At 41.1% G+C, this 16,876-nt stretch overlaps 1 protein-coding gene across 34 annotated transcripts in view; it reads right to left on the bottom strand.

Annotated features, from left to right (window-relative positions):
* Positions 1-16,876, bottom strand: part of LOC111071467 (ecdysone-induced protein 74EF) — a 128,578-nt gene that overhangs the window by 70,227 nt on the left and 41,475 nt on the right. The window contains exons 1-2 of one of the 34 annotated variants that reach the window (XM_022362818.2): positions 15,286-15,454; positions 13,421-13,730 (exon numbers count right to left, since the gene is read on the bottom strand). The exons of 31 other annotated variants lie outside the window; for them this stretch is intronic. In XM_022362818.2, coding sequence (XP_022218510.2) covers positions 13,421-13,432 — 12 coding nt within the window. In that variant the 5' untranslated portion in view covers positions 13,433-13,730; positions 15,286-15,454. Of the gene's footprint in view, positions 1-13,420; positions 13,731-15,125; positions 15,240-15,285; positions 15,455-16,876 lie in introns of those variants that run through there. 2 more of the 34 variants (XM_041592593.1, XM_022362819.2) reach the window with 2 other exon arrangements.

Raw genomic sequence — 16,876 nt, 5'->3', positions numbered from 1 at the left:
ATAGGCTTTAATTGCTTTTGGCCTTTTGGGGATTTTGGCTTAATGATGGGCTTCGATGACAGCAGGAAACCCACGAAATGAGATAAAATTTGTAGAATTTGTTGTACTTTTAATTAACCTAATGAATGGAGATAAATTGTAAGGGGTAGCCATGGCACAAACTTTGATGATATGATGGTACGAATGTTGTATTTTGTTGATTTATTATGACTATGACAGAACTATAGCTGTGAAGTTAATTAATTTTCGAAGAACCAGAGAAGCAAACCCAACAATATTTGTGCAAACTTCTCTCTCAGTCAATGATGCTCGACACCTCCCAGTGCAGCAGATGGGCACAACTTGGGGGTTATTTTGAATTTGCATTCAACATGACAACAAAACGGCAGACAATTTCCAAGGTTCCAAAATGCACAAACAGCACAAAAGTTTACTTGGGAGGGGGGGCAAGAGACATTTGAAAATTTATTACGACATAGAGCTCGACAAACAGTAGATACATTCGTATAAATACTATATAAATTATCTCCCTCTCTCTCTCAATCTTTTGGTTTCAAGTGTTTCAACATGCTGTTGCAGCTGAAGCATCGGCATCTGGAGATGAACAAGGATGTGTGCCTTCTCATAGATACAATTAGCTATCCATCAGAAACAGCTGTCCAGCTCTGTCGAAATGTAAGTCTAATTTCATTCCAGATTGTGCCCAAAGACTCTCTGGCTTTATTCTGCATCAAATCTTTAACTTTGCCAAAGATATTTCAATAGCGATAAATGTACCTCATTGAATATATTTTTCAACTTACAAAAAGAATCCAAAAAAGTTATATATATTCGAGACAAAAATACTCGTTTATAAAACATTGAAAATTCCGGCAATTTAAAATTAATTTCCTCACAAAAACAAAGGAAAACACGCACTCCCCGTTTTTTTGAATGGTCTTTTCATTATCACTTTCCCCCACGTGACACTTTTCATGGAAAAAGTTGTGGCCTCCATCCACCCATCCATCCGTCCGTCAGTATCTCGATGGCTCATCCTCATCCAACAGTCCCGAAAATTGTTGAACTTTTTTGTTTTGTTTTTGCTTGTTTGCTGTTTTTTGCGGATGTCCAAGCAAAAGCCTTTAATTAATATTTTATTCATGGTAGGAAAAGCCCCATTTTTCCTGGCCTGTGTGGCCACATTGCAACGATGTAATTAACAGCAATTTTCGGGTAAGGAAAAAACGGGAGCAGGAGATGGAGGGAAAGCAGAAAGAGGAAAGAGCTCTACACAGAAATGGTGGGGGGGGTGGGGATATATGTAGAGGGCGCATCAGCGCACATATGACGCATGGGGGAACGCCCTAAAGCAATCAACGCATGAAGAGACATGCGACGCATGAGGCAGGGGCAGAGGCAGGCTGATGGGATCTCTGAGCCGCCACTCGGGGGATAATGTAAATTTATGTTGAAAATTCTCTGACAAGACTGGAAATTGAAATCATCTTTCAGTGTGTGTGTGTGTGTGGAGAGAGGGTGAAGGGAATTATAGAGGGGGCGAGTGCGGCAGGTATTAGAGGGGCGGCGCATGTGGCACCCAAAAATGTAGGAGAGACAATTGCAAAAGCCACACAAAATTAAGTTGTCAGGCTGCTGCTCTCTGTTGCTGTTGCTGCTGCTGCTGCTGCTGCATGTATCCGAAAGATACTTTTGTGTTTAGCTTTTGTGCCTTGTCACGGGTTTTTGTATCCATGTGGCATGGCGGCACACCTCTCTCGCACATTCCTTTCAGAGTCGAACGGTGATTGGCAGCCTAACTAATAGATACATTTATGTATCTACAATAAACTACACAGATATATCTTTGTATCTGCGCGGTATGGGATAGATAGATAGATAGAAGTGTGCTATGACAGTAACATGTATGCGGCGGCGGCGGTGGCGGTGGCGGTGCTAGAGATAGCAAACAACAACAACAGATGGAGCTACACACAAAAAAAGACTAATTTTGCGTGTGGTAAAGTTTTGTGATTGAGGCGCAGTCTCCCCCCCTGCAGCATCCAACTAAATGGCAAACGCAAAGTCAAAGTTCGAACTTTTCTGTGCGTGTGTGTGTGTGTGACAGCTGACGCCATTTAATTTTGAGATAAAAAGGGGTTCTCCTCCATCCAACCCCAAACAACAACCATCGCAACATTCAACCAACCAACGAACCGAAATTGGTTTAGGCAGGCAGCTTTCTGGTGGCTTATCTTATCACCAGCCTAATTGTCATTGGCCCGAAACAGCAACAGCAATGTGGCAGCAGCAGCAGCATCAGAAACAACAACAGCTGAGAGTTGACATAAAAGTTATACACTACGGAAAATAGAGTAACCTCTATTCCATTATTAAAACGAATTTATTGATAAGGTTTTTTTAACGATAAAAACAATAATAGTTATATTTTAAATATTTAAATTAAATAACATGTGACAAAAATGATTTTTCCAAAAAAAATCCAAAAATAAAAAAAAATAGAAAAGTTTTGATTTGAAAAAAAATTATTTAAAATCTATGAACAATGAACTATATAAAATGAATATAAATATATATTCAAATATTAAAGGAAAAATCTACAAAAATCACAATCTATTTTACTTCATAGATGATTAGTCATGTTAGAAGGTTATTTATGATTCTCAAAATCTGTTATAGGTTTGAAAATTTGATTCTTTATTGAAAAACAATATTCCATAAGTTACTTAGATTTTTCATCGATTTTAGCAGCTTATAGAATAAACTGTAAACCGCCACTTTATTTTCTTGATTAAAGTACTCTACTTTATTACACTTTATCTAGAAAGTTCTTGTGTGTCTCAAGTGTTTTTGCTCAGTGTTAATCTGCTTGATATGCTGGCTTATTGGGCTTTATATTTAATGGGACACATACACACACACACGCACACACTGTGACGAGCATTTAATGAACCTCACTAACTTCCACCTGATGTGGGACATTTTTCGGTTATCAGACCAATGACAATGTTAATGCGGGGCTGGCAGGCTGGCTCAGAGAAAAATGGCGTTAATTAATGTGGCCCCCGGGGAAAAAGTTTCCGAATAGATAGCAAAAACCGCATGTGAAACACTTTTGTGCGTTAAAAGTTTTTGCCAATTTTTCGTGGTTCAATTTCATGATGGAAAAATCTTCTGTAATATATTTTCCATCGCTTGTTCAACTCTACATTGATCCCTGGATGATATATGAAAGCCTTTTTCTTTGCCCGCACAAATCAAGCTGAGAAATTTCCATAAAATTGCAATTCAGAATTTCACTTCAGTTTATAAATCAATTGAACCTGTCATCGGGCATATTTCAGCTTATTTTTGGTTGTTCAGTTTTTTTTTTGTTCACTCTGTGAATTATAAGTATTTAATTTGTGATATATTTCTGTGATTTATTCACTCACAGTTCAGGACCACCCGCCGAGTGTGTGGTGGCATCGATAACCTCAAGCATTTTATTGATATTTTATTCAAGACTTTTACTGGTTTTGGCATCAATTTCTTTTTGGCCAATTTCATTGATTTGCAAATTGCCTGAAAAATCATTTTAATTGAAATTGAATCCGTAATAATAATTTCAGCCTTGACACACACACACGCACACATACACAAATAAAATCATTTTAGAATGAAGAGAATCAAGGAATTCTCGTTTCGTTTCCAAGGAAAACTCACGGGTTGAAGGTGGAGAGGACAGAGGCTCGTTGTAGGACTAAAATGTATGCAAATTACAAGAAATTTATGTAATGCAAAGCAGGTATAATTAAATTCATCTTTTTTTGTATGAGAAATTATGCAAATTGTCCCCAAAAGATAAAATTATAACGATATGCCATGGGGGGGGGAGGGGGGCGCTGTTTTGAAGTGCGATAAAAGTACGGCAAAAGTTGAACATCTTTCGGAGGGTACATTTTCCGGCCTTCTGACCATTCCATGAGTCTATGTCTGAGCGATTTTCTATTCAGTTGAACTTTAATGAACTTCTACGAATAGTTTGAAGATCTTTTCCATTGGAACTTCCTTCAATGTTCATCCGATTGACTGACCATCTGTCGTGTCTCCCGCCAGCCTCTACTTATCTCATTGCTCTCTCTCCCACTGCGGCATAGTTTAAATATTGATTTTTAATTATTTTAAGCAGCAACAGCGGCACCACCACCCCCTGCCACACACCACCATGCCACAAAGTATGCAATGCTCCTCTGGTGCCACAAGGATACATATAAACGAGAAGGGTCCTGAGGGGCCACACACTGAGCACCAGCACACAGAAGCAGCAGCAGCAGCAGCAGGAGGACTCTCCGTCTGGGGGAGCTTGCGACTCTTGAACCTCACACCTTTCTGGCGATGGTGCGCGGCCTGCCCCTGAGGGTTGCTCTGGGAATTGCGAATGTGGGTGTTTCTCTATGGTGGTAAAGGTGCAGGGGTGGGAGGGGATGGTGTGGCAGCGAGCTTTGGGGGCGTTGTGGGAGTGTGCGTGTGCGTGGGTTTTGTTTTTAGCTTCTGCCGAGCGTTGCTGCTGTTGCTGCCACTCGTGTGTGAGCCTCTTAAATGTCACAATGGTGAATGCTGGGGTTGGCTTTGGGTTTGCCACTTGGGCATCCGGCCACACCACCCCATTCCCATTCCCCTCCCCCCACTCTCTGCCACTCTTTATATGTACATATTTTTTCTAGAGGTACAACATATAATATGTATGAGTTTTCTTTCACTGCTGTGCTGCTACTGCTACTCCTACTGCTGGTGCTGTCGTTCCTCCTTGGCCATTATTTTGCACTTGGTAGAACGACCCTGACCCCCAGTTACGCAGTTAACCCATGACTGCCCCTCAGTTTCATTTCGTTTTGGTTATTTTTCTGGGGTCCCTTTCATCACATGACTCGCAATTTGATTTGTTTTAGGAAATAATAAAAAATGTTTTCAAGGGGTAGACTTCCCTTTTAAGCATGGCAAATAACTGCTAAAAGTCCAAATACCCTCTACAAATGTAGGGTAGCAAAAAGAGAGTTCGTGGCGAGGCAAAGTTGCCAAACTTCACTGCGTTTAACGCTGGTTGGAATGGGAATGGACCAAACCAAACCGATTTAGTGTGCTCTTTCTGTCCGTCCGTTCATCCGTCGTTCTATCCTCCACTTCACTCTCCGCTATCCGCCTGGTCTGCCGCTCTCCACGACGACGACGACGGACGCCATCAATCGATTCCAAGTGCGGCACGAAACGGGCACACACAACTTGGTAACAGATGCTGCACACGTGTCTCGGGTGCGGTTCGCTGTGTAATTGGATGATGTTCAAAGGACAGACCCCGGCACAGAGAGAAAGAGAGAGGTTGGGAAGATTGAAGGGAAAAGGGACACTGCCAGAGAGGAAAGCAGCTAAAAACAAATAAATAGTCAAGCGGCGGCAGGCATTTTCAACGTCGTTCATTTTCGCCTGTGAGTGTAATACAAATAACATTTAATAAGAAAAGGAAATTGTCTATTTTGGCAGCCAGGAAACTCTACGATTGGACTTCAGTTTACCACCCCCTGCCCCACCATTCGCACGCTCAATTCCTAATCAAAGAGAATTAGTTGAGAGGGCACGAAAATAAAAAAGTAAATTTTAGCTGGAAAGGATAAGGAATAGTGGAATTGGATTTTCCAATTGCAACTGTGTTTCGAAATGTGTTAATGAACAAGAATGTGGAAGAGAGAAAGGAAGGAAGTACTCAGAAAACCAAAATGGATAAACGGTACAAAGGTTACACAGCAGATGCTGCTATATTGACCCAAACTTCTCTTTTCTTTCTCTTCTCTATGGGAATTATTACTATTTAATTTAATAAGAATCATACTATTTCCTTTGTCTGTATATAAAACATAAAATAAATATATTCGAAATTAACATTTTCTGTAATATTTAAAAGTATTCTTAACTTGAATGGAAACACCAAATGCATTATTAAAAGTTGCATCTTCTTTGTTGCCATTTTTTTTTAATTGCATTAAATATTATTTAACAATGCTGTCATATGCACAATCATAGTTTCCATTTACATTAAAGTTTTCATAATTTATTTTATTTGTTCTCACTTTTTTTTTCATTGCCACTGACGTTGTTGGTTAATTGTTGATTTTTATGGCCATCTGCCTTTTCGTTCACTTTATTTATATAGTTTTAATTTGTTTGTTTATTAAAAGCAATATTTTTTTTTGCCTTCTGGCGAGGCCTGTTGCTGGTTGGCCTTCAACTGCAGCACGATTTTGACATCAATTTCAATTGGAGGCAAAAAAAAAATATTTTAAATAAAAAAAAATTCTCACATGTGCATATTAAATTGCAATTAACATCAACATTTTAATGAAAATTTAAGGGGTGATCGGCAAGGCATGTTGGTAGATATAAGGGTTAATGCCACAGATGCACTCCAGGAGGTCAAAGACGATCACCAGTCGAATAGGAACCCTAACCACTAGAGCCGAATTTATTTTTGAGAGAGAGAGAGAGTAATAGAGAGTGTATTGGGGAGTGTTTGACCAAATAATCCCAAATTTAAACTAAGTCATGGATCATTTTGGTGATTTTTTTCGAAGAATAAATTATAATCGTAAGAACATTTCTTAAAATTCCCTGGGATGCATAGTAGCCTCCCAGTAGCCTATCCATTTAGTGGCATAGTTTACTGTAGCCATCAATGATCGACATGAGATCGACTACAGCGGTCGAAGGTTATCAAAAGGCGATCGCAGGCCAAACGGTTAACGAAGGGGAACGGAAAGCTGAATCGCCATTCATTTGGGAAAAGAATGATAGAGAAATTAATTGATTGAATGCACTGCCAAAGAGAATACAGCTTCTAGAATTTTTACAAGGAAACACCAGCCAGCCAGCCACACTTCCAATTTAATTCCTCTTCATTTTTGTAAGTAGTGCCGTGCAGCAATTTATTGCAACATTAAAAATCTCGTAATAAAACCTCTTTGCATATGATTCACCCAAGGCTTCGGCTTCCACTTAAGGTCTGTTGGCAGCACAAATGCAACTTCGATTTGGCATTGCGAATAATTAAAAGGTGATAAAGGGAGGAGGAGAAGCATCTTTACAGCAGCATCAAGGTCGCCAACGGACAGCTGTAAAGGTCAGAAGTTGGTCAGGTTGCTCCGTTGTTGACGATGATGATGATGTCAGAGAGACTCGTTTATGGTCAAGTCAGACGAAACAATGGCGCCGCTGCCTCTGCCTGACCCAAACACGAGCCACAGAGAGCCTTAGTTGGAGGTCCCCCCCCCCCTTCCATACCCATTCCCATTTGATCTACGTGTGTAGCGCATCTTCGAATGCAACCTGACTTGTTCACCTTGCTGTTACCTGGTGGCTGTTGGCTCTGGGTGTCGCTTTATGCTAATTGCCAGCAATAAAGGCAGAGGAAAATCGATAGTTTTCCACAGCCCAACAAGTAGCAACATTTGCACATTTTTAACCGGGCCATAAATTAAATACAACGAAAAGGCGAAGCCCCGAGGCGCCATTAAATGAAATGCAAAAATAAAAACACCACAAACAGAAAATAAAGAAAAATGAAAAAGTAACATTCCCGAAACAGCGTCACAAAAGCGTTTTACTGCGAGCGCCTTTGGTAGCAGCAGAATTTATGGCTAAAAATCGTGTAAATATGCATGAGAGACACATTGTTGCTGCGAGGGGGAAGGGAAGGGGGTCTCCCATTAATTGTTGATTAATTGGATTTGCATAAATTATGCATAGTTTTCAATTATGAAAGATATTTACAGCGATATTATCCAAATGAATGCGGCAATCTATAAATAAACATAGACTGCATGTCTGTAAATATTTCCGGTTGTTCAATGATTCATATATGGTATGGGTATAGTAATTGAACAGATGTTCGCGGGTGGGAGAGCTGAGTGTAAATCCGTATATATAATAAAGAAAAGGTTCCATGTCTGAACAAATAAGTGAAAATCTATTCACATAAAACTTGCATAAACTTTTAGTATTACAGCAATTATTTGCATTAAAAACCATTCAAAAGTTGTTTAGCCACTTTTTTGTTTGCTGACCAAACCCTCAAAAAACTCAATCCAAAAAAAACAGAACAGCAGCAAATCAAATGCATATCGAAATACAGTGGGTAACAAAATATATGGAATGATTTGACAAAAATTCCACTCACTCCTAATTGCCAAAACCCAGACACAAAGTCAATCTTTCAATCAATTTTGACCTGTAGAATATTTTCCCATTCTTGTTTTTTCTTTTCATTAATTTAAATATATTTGATCTAACAGTTGTGTTCCGCGCAGTACTAGCTTTGACTTTGTCAACCTTATTTTTCGATTACTCAATCGCAAAATATTTCATATAAAAAAGACACGACAAAAGAACACAAATTTACATATACAACACAACATGCCCCTCCAATAAAATCCCGTTTATGACGGGCCAAATAAAATGTAAATTTAAGTAGTCAAACAGCAGCACCGCAACAATAATATCATCTATGGCGGGGTGGCGGTATCTAAAAAAGAAAAATTTGTATAAACTAGCGCCGAGCGGAGGGAAAAGCGACAACACACAAACACCACTGGGATAAATAAAAACAAAAGCCGGCGAGCAATAAATAAAGAAGCAAAACAAAAGCAGACGGAGCGCGATCGAGGCGACAATAAAAATTTGTCGCGGGTGTCCGTCCGTCTACAGATCTGACTACCACAGTGCGAGAGCACGTGGGGGCGTTGCAGATAGTCAGATAGAGAGAGAGAGAGTGGGAGAGGGAGAGCAAAAACTGAATGGAAATGGAACTAATTTAGATGCGGCTACTGCTGGCTGCTACAGTTGCCGTTACTGTGTACGACTGAGCGGTTGAATGAAAACGAAATGGAAGTTAAGTGGAACCAAAGAGCTGGCGTAACGTAAAGAATGAACTGCAACTGTTAATGAAGCAATTGCAAGAGAGAAAGAGAGCGAGAGATTAAGCTGTAGATAGCGGCATAAGAAAAGCTGCTCTGTGTGACTGTGCCCTTAACGGTCAATGGAATGGAACGGCATGAGAATTAAGTTCTTTTATATTTTTGCAGTGCTACAGTTACCGTTATGTAGAGCAGAATTCTCGTTGAACTTGAGCTGTCCGCTCAATAGAGAAAGGCTAACCGGTGGGTGTAACGAATATGTAGACACCCTTGAGAATTGTTTTGATTCAATTTAAGCATACAGCAGTAACTTTTTCCTATGCAGTTTATATTTATATTTTTTCTATGGCGTTCTGTAGTACATTCCGCTATTATACCCTCTTGTAGGGTATCTAAAAGTATTATGAAACCGCTCTAGCCTAGAGAGTCGCATTGATCTGCTTGATGTGCTACAGCTACCGTTACTTTCGCACTGCAACCACAATGACAAAAAAAAAATAGACGGCGGGCGCCTCAAACCTGTTACAGTTTGACCAACCTCTGGCGCTGCTGCGGCTGCTGCGGCTGCTGTGCTGCTGCTGACTCACGGCGCAGGCGTGCGACGCTCCAACTAATTGCCAGCAGCCGTAGCTAAGAGGTAGAGAGAGAGAGAGAGAGGGAGACGGGGCTACTCGTGTGACTGACACCTGCGATTAGCGTCGCGCCGTCGTCGTTGAACCGAATAATTTGCATGAGGCATGGGGGCTCTGCCTAAACGTTAACCACTTCAAAGCGCGGGCTGTGCGGGCGGGCGGGCGGTGGGGGGGGCGCTCAATAAAGTTTCGGTCATTCACATCCGACATGGCCGTAGGTTGTCCGGGTGTTTGTTTTGTTTATCTTTTGCTCTTTCATCTCTCTCTCTCTCTCTCTCTGTCTCTCAAGCTGTGAACTTGTGTCGGTTACAGCAGTTTAGCATCAATTCATACCCTGTAAACTTCGTGAGGAAGGGTATATCGAATGGGTGAATCAAGGCTGCTGGGGTACCCCCATTTAATAGAGTTTATTGCAACGAATATGTTCCCTCGTTAGTCTTGAATTTGTTGTGGTTTCTATAACTAAAAATATTTGAAAATTTTCCATTTCCTTGCGATTGTTTCTGCTTAAAGAAATTACTGGATATCCTTCAGGTTTCATGTTTGGTTTTTTTCATTCTTCATATATTCAATTAACTCGTTTGCTAATTTTATTTGAACTGCTTTGCGGTTTAAAAATGTACAAAACTGGTACCAACATGCATTTTGAAGATCGCTTTAACGATTAACGGCTTTGGGTTAATTGCCTTTCAGCAGCAGCAGCAGAAGCAGCACCAGCCCAGGCAGGCACCTCACAATATATGTGCAAAATTCCCCAATTAATGGTAGGGGGAATTGGATTGCATTCCAATATGTAACTTTTCGCCTTTTACAGGTTTACTTTTTCAATTATTCAATCCCGAATATCAGCCAATGCAATCTTTATGGACTTTGAAAGTAAGTGAGAGAGAAATTCCACATTTTACATAACTTAGGAAAGCGAGAGTAGGGAGGGAGAGGGAGAGTGGCGGATATTTGAATAAGGCTTTTCTGGCAGCGACAGAGAGAGAGAGTGGTATAGAGAACGGAGGGACTGTGTGTGGAATGGGAGGCAATTTTTTAAATCAACTTTAATTGAAATAAATTGTCATATCGTTTGCCCTGGAAAAAACGGACTCTGGCTCAATTAGATGCGGGCCTCGAACACACTCTGGCACTCTCCTCCACTTTGTAGCATCCACCAGAACTTTCTAAGGCTGCTTCCAGCCCAGCCTACATTCCGAGAAGCATCATCAATCAAGGCAGACAAAAATTGAAAATTGAAATATGACTAGAACCTATCCAATCATCAAGCCCAGCCCCAGGGGGCGGGGGCCAGGGATTGATGACCACTTTTAGGTAATGGAAAAATGGAAAATCTACCCAAAAGTAAAAGTCGGACACATGCGCCAGGGCCGGATAATGTAAGCCCATAAACAAGACCTAATTGAGTGAAAGTAATTTCGTTCATAAAATTCATTTGAGATGGCAAACAACCTTCAAACGAACATTGTTGGGATTTCTTCATCAAAATATAAAATAAACATAATTAATAGCCACAAAAAGCAGCCATAAAGCGAGAGATGGATGCGTACAAGAATCAATAGATATTCAATATCTGCCTGCCCGCCTGCCTGCCTGCCTTCTCTTCTTTGCACACTCATGCTACATTTCCTGGAACTCTACGTACAAGTTTTCCTATAATTTTCCAATCATTATCGTTCAGTGTCGGCATTGCCTTTCGCAAATGTCACTCAAATTAATTGCAATTAAAAGTTCCCTGGCCTGACCTGCTGTCATCATAGCTCTAAGCAAAACAACTCAATTTTCAAACATTTCACATGAAATAAAACAAAATGAAACTCAAAGCTTGAAGCTTAAATGAAACCTTCGTCTGGTCGAGTCCGGTGGCTAAATTGAAAAATTGCACATAAATTGCATAAAACTGTTATACGTCGACATTTGCTGGCATAAATTGCTACTTGCTGCTCAGTTGGGGAGGGACAGAGACAGACAGGGAGAGATCAGAGGAAGTCCATTGTGCGTGCGCAGTTAACCGCAAAATTTTGTTGGTTTGGCTATTTTTGTATCTCAATCCAAACTTAATATATACATATATAAACAGTATGCTGTGAGTTATATCTGATGAATTATGATGAAATGCAACCGCATAAGCTGTCGATTATAGTTGCATTTGAAGACTCTTTCGTAATCATAGTAAAACCCTTTGATGTCGTTGCTCAATCAAACGTTTTGGTAGACCTAGTTTCCAGAACCAGCTAGGAGGAGGCCCATCCAAAAACAAAGCCTTGTTCTGGCCTGAACGTCAACGTCTCGTTTCATGGCCGCTTCGGTTCGCTTCCACCAGCCAGCCATTCATTAAAACCTTAGCCATTGGCCTAGGCCAACTTCCTTATCAATCATACCCATAGAAATTAGCATATCAAACAAACGTACCTGCAACGAAAAGAAGAAAGATACAAATTAATACAATAATCAAATTCAAAGGCTAGAGACGTGGGAATAAAATGCCAAGAATTCGAATCAGAGAATCAGATGAATCAGTTCTTGTGTTAACACACATTTGTGAGTATCAAATGATCAGGCAATAAATTGGGGCTCATTATCCAAAGCGAGAAAAAGCAAAGGCAAGCGATAATTATATAATGTTGTAGGGGAATTCTATATATATCCGATTTTAATGAGAATAATACATTGTGACGGCGACAGAGTCAAGTGGAAGAAGACTTGACAGAAGAGAAGCGAAGCGAAAAGACCAGAATACCAGTCCAAAATACAGCACCGAAATGAATGTACTCTTTCCAGTTCGATTGCCATTTAAAGTATATAATATAAAGTACATATATATTCCCCTCTCCATTAAAAAACATTTAATCAAATTTACCAATACCCTCTTCTTTTCAAGGGCATATTTATAACAATTCAAATCCAAAAAGCCGCAAATACAACCCGCATTTTTTGTTTGGTTTTTCGCTATCAAATTACCAGCAGCAGAAATTGGGGATTGTCTGTCGTCTGTGCCCCCCTTCCCTCACTCTTACTTTGTAACCCATATAAATTCGTAAAGTCAAACGACAGACGACGACAAAGTCAACAATTGTCTGAGGCGAGAGCTTGAAAGTGGTTTTGTTTTTTTTCCTTCTTCACTCTCTCGCACGTGTGAATACAACATTTGACATTATTTGTTGTTGTCTGAGCAAATAGGTGAGCAAACATAGTACATAGCGAGTGTCCGGCTGGCGGGACAGCCATATAGACATAGGGGAGTAGTAGAGAGTGAGAGATGTTCGTCTAATAAGGATTTTAGCGCGAGACAAGATTTGACTTCCATTGAAAAGTAAAACAAACACAAGCGACACAGACACGCTGGACAATACCGCGGACAACGAAACGAAAGAAAAAGTAAACAGTGGAAGATATTAGATTATTCCGACTAGCATAATACCCCCCCATACACAGACTCAAATGACGGGGAAACATTGTTTATTCCAGAATATTCCATTTGCTTCGATTCTAGTATTTCTTTTCCTACAGCCACAGCCGCCGGGAATGTTTATTTGGGCCACGGCAACGTTTGCCATTTTCACATTACAAAGTACATTTCTACATCAATCTCAACACGATTCCCCGCCAGCTGATCAATTACAGGGTAGCATTACCCGCTTCTGCACAGTGGAGTACAACAAACAACAACCGCAAATAGCAAATAGCAAATTGAGCCGCGTTTACTTTTTAATGCCATTGTAGGCTGCTCTTCTCTTCTCTTCGCTTGTCTTGTCCTGCTTTTTGATGATGTTTCTTTTCTGTTTGTGGTCAGTGATATTTACGACTGGAAATGTTTCTTGTTGTTTGTTTCTGTTGTCTTACCGGATAATACATTCCTTGCGGAGGAAGAAAAAATGCCCCTGAGCCCCACAGCTTGACGGCTTTTTATGTGAACACTGGCGTCGCGAATTATGTTGTTGCCTCGTCTCCTTCTATTTTCGGTTTTACGCGATTTTACACTGCTCAACAAATGGCGTGTGTTTTTTTTTTGGGTTTTTCCTTGATTACTTCACTGGCTGTTCACTTTTTCTTTTGATATTTGCATCAATTTCATTGGTTTTTCCTTATATTTATTTTTTTTTGGCACAATTTGTAGCTCTTTTTCAAGCCGTATTTCTGTAGTTTCTATTTACTTTTTGGGGGGGCGGGAAAGGGAAAGGGAAAAATATTAACATAATTATGGGGAAATATTTTGGCGATGCGATAGCTTTTTCTTGAACACAATTTTGCACTTTGCTTTTGTTGTTTTACATATATCCACTTTGGCCACTAGTTTTGAATGTCGCACACGTGCGTGCAAGCGGGACAGACAACACACGACACACAACACAACACAACACAAAAATAACGATAAATTCTGTTTTAAAATTTTGTTGTTTTGTTAGGGGTTGTTGGTTGTTGTTGCTCTGGGGATTATTCTGCTCATGCACTACTCTCTCCCTCTCCTCACCATCAGCCTGCAGGATGTTTAAAGGAAAACAGAATCTGATTGCCAAAGCGAAATGCGCAAAAAAAAAAAGAGAACGGAGAACGGAAAACGAAAATGAAAACACGGCGCAAACGCGAGACAAAAAAGAGATGAGAGCAGCAGCTCTTTATTCATTGTATTTTATCATTTCCCTTTTCATTAGTTCTTTCTTTAGATTCGTATTGGAATTCGCGTTCGAATATTCAGAGGAGCACCACAAAGGCGAATTATTGTTTGGCAACAGACTGCAGCATCATGTGGCGCACACATTTATTTGATACTCCTTGATTTTATTGTATTTCCAAGGAGGAAGAAGAGCACGCAAAACAACAGCCAGCAGAAGGAGCCAGCAGTGTGAAAGAGCAGAGCAAAGCAGACACGCAGATAGCCGCCGCCACAGCTGTCTGTCGGTGTGTGTGGGTGAGAGAGAGAGAGAGAGAGAAGTGTGGGTGCTGTGATGCTGCGGAACGACAGCGGCAGCGGCAGAAGTAAACGTGAGAGCGAGAGTGAGAAAAATCGAATCCCAACTGAGTACGAAGGCAGCCAGCAAAAAGGATTACAGGATAAAGCAGCGGAGAAGCAGCAGTAGCAGCGCTAAATTCAATTCAGTGAAGAAGAAAGACAGAGGCGGCAACAAAAACATGTGCGCCGTTCGTTGCCTGAATGAAATGCGGGATGGGATGGGATGGAATGGTTGCTGCGAAGAGAGTGTGAGCGTCGGGGAGGGAGACAAACAGCAAGGGGGTGGATGATGCTGGGGGAAAGAAGAACAGGCAGAACACAAGAGAAATCACGTCCCCTGCGACTGTCTGCCTCTTCTTCTTCTACTTTTCTCGTTGTTGTTGTTGTTGTTGTTGTTGTTGGCGTTGCCGCCGCCTCATGGCATATATATTTATTTATAACTTTTCATTTCGTTTATCTCTTTTTTTTCTTGGCGGTTTCTAAATCCATTTTCGCACTGCACTTTTTCACAGTCTCACATCGATGGTACGGAGCGTATTTGAGAGAGTGGGGGGGGAAACTGATTTTCTTGCGTATGTTTTGATGTTGTTTTAGTACCGTAGTTACATGCACGCGTGCTTCTGTTTGTGTGTGTGTGTGCGTATGTTTTCACTTTCAAAGCGTGGCCCGCAAAAACCCGAAATATCCCCGCTGATTCCGGCACCCACGACTTGTTGCAAAGCGCGAGATAATTGTATTATTTATCTGATTTATTTACTTGACGAAACGGCGCTCGAATCACAAAAAAACAGCCGACCGTGGTTGTTGAATTTTTGTATATTTTTTGCAACAATATTCGATATTTTTGTGGGAAAACTCGGCCCAAAACTCGACACTATCTCTGTTGTTGTTTCCTTGTCCGCGTCGAAAATTTTGTGAGATACATTTGTGAGATACATTGGGGCAGTTGAGAGACCGAAAAAACTCACTCAAATCATCCCAAGCATAGAGAGAGCCAGTTGGAATTTTGGTTGGTATGAGAAAACAAGAGAGCGAGTGGCTCATTTTTGCGTTGAATTGGCTCTGTAAAATATTTAGGGCCCTATGTTAGGCGCCTGTTTGGTTGAGTGAGGTGAGGCGTTAAATTCAAAGTTTGTTGGTGTTTTCATTGTTTTGTCACTCATTTGGGAGAGGAGACCGATTGGATTCTACTTTGCTTTTCGGTTGTTCGTGGCAGAAAAATCTGTGAGGCGTTTGGTTTCAAATAATCTCACTGATTCTTTTGCTCGGCACATACAAGCAAGGTGCAGATCACACTTTTGCTTAACATACCTTGCGGCCATAAACACTCTACATTACGCGATTTGCGATTCGAATTTTAACAGCGTGCTGTTAACGCAATATGTTAAAGTGGACTGCAAATTGTTTTGGCGGTAAACCTATCGAAATTTTGTAAATTGAATTGGAAACTCGTAAATAGTTTTAGTTTTTTTTCTGTTGTTTAGTTGAATCAAAAATGGAGCTGAAATCACTTATCATTTTCATCTCCACTCGTTTTAATTAGGAAATTTGCAAACAGTTTAAGCTATTCGCCTTATTTATGGGCACGGCACTCTTTAATGAGAGACTTTCCTTCCATCTCTGCACTGCATTTCGTGCTGGACTATCACTCACTGTTTTTATTGCCCATCTTTCATGCTCTGCGCCCTCTCTATCCCTCTCTCTTTACCCTTTTTCCGCATTCCCGCCACATTTTGGCCATCAAAAAGTCGCCTCACGACATTGTCTGTCGCTCCTTTCCGTCAGCTTTTATCTCCCATCCATTCCCCAGATTCCCTCCATCGCACCGCTCTTGGTAGGCTCAGCCAGACGAAAGGCATCAAAAATTCGTCATCGCCCGTCCAGTGTGATCCTTTTTTGGTGTCGGTGGTGTGGGGTCCGTCTCCTTTGAGTGGTTCTGGGTGTGCTTCGGTCCCCGTAAAACCAAATCAAAAGTGTCAAGCCTCATTTTCGGCTGTGCAGGACAACGCTTGTCAAGATTGCATTAGCCGCATGTTGCCAGGACCACGACCAGGCCCAGTACCAGGCCCAGGACGAGACCGTGGACCACAGACACTGGAACGGAAATGGAGCCTGCAGAAGGAGGAGCACGAGTAGAAGGGAGGGGCGGTGTGCAGAAGGCCAATGTGGCTTTTTGGAGGGGGCTTATTAACATGATGGGGGGCCTGGGCCAGGGCCTGCAGCAGGCGGCAGCAGTCGTCCGACGAGGAGCAAAAGCTGCTGTAGGCGTGTGGAGCCGTGTGGGCGTTGGAAAAAGCGAGATTTGAAATGCAAATGGCTTAACCACAAGTGTGAAAGAGAAAGAGTGA

This window comes from Drosophila obscura, unplaced genomic scaffold, assembly GCF_018151105.1.
Source record: "Drosophila obscura isolate BZ-5 IFL unplaced genomic scaffold, ASM1815110v1 contig_181, whole genome shotgun sequence".
Lineage (NCBI taxonomy): Eukaryota > Metazoa > Arthropoda > Insecta > Diptera > Drosophilidae > Drosophila > Drosophila obscura.
This window is presented reverse-complemented; position numbering and strand designations above follow the sequence as displayed.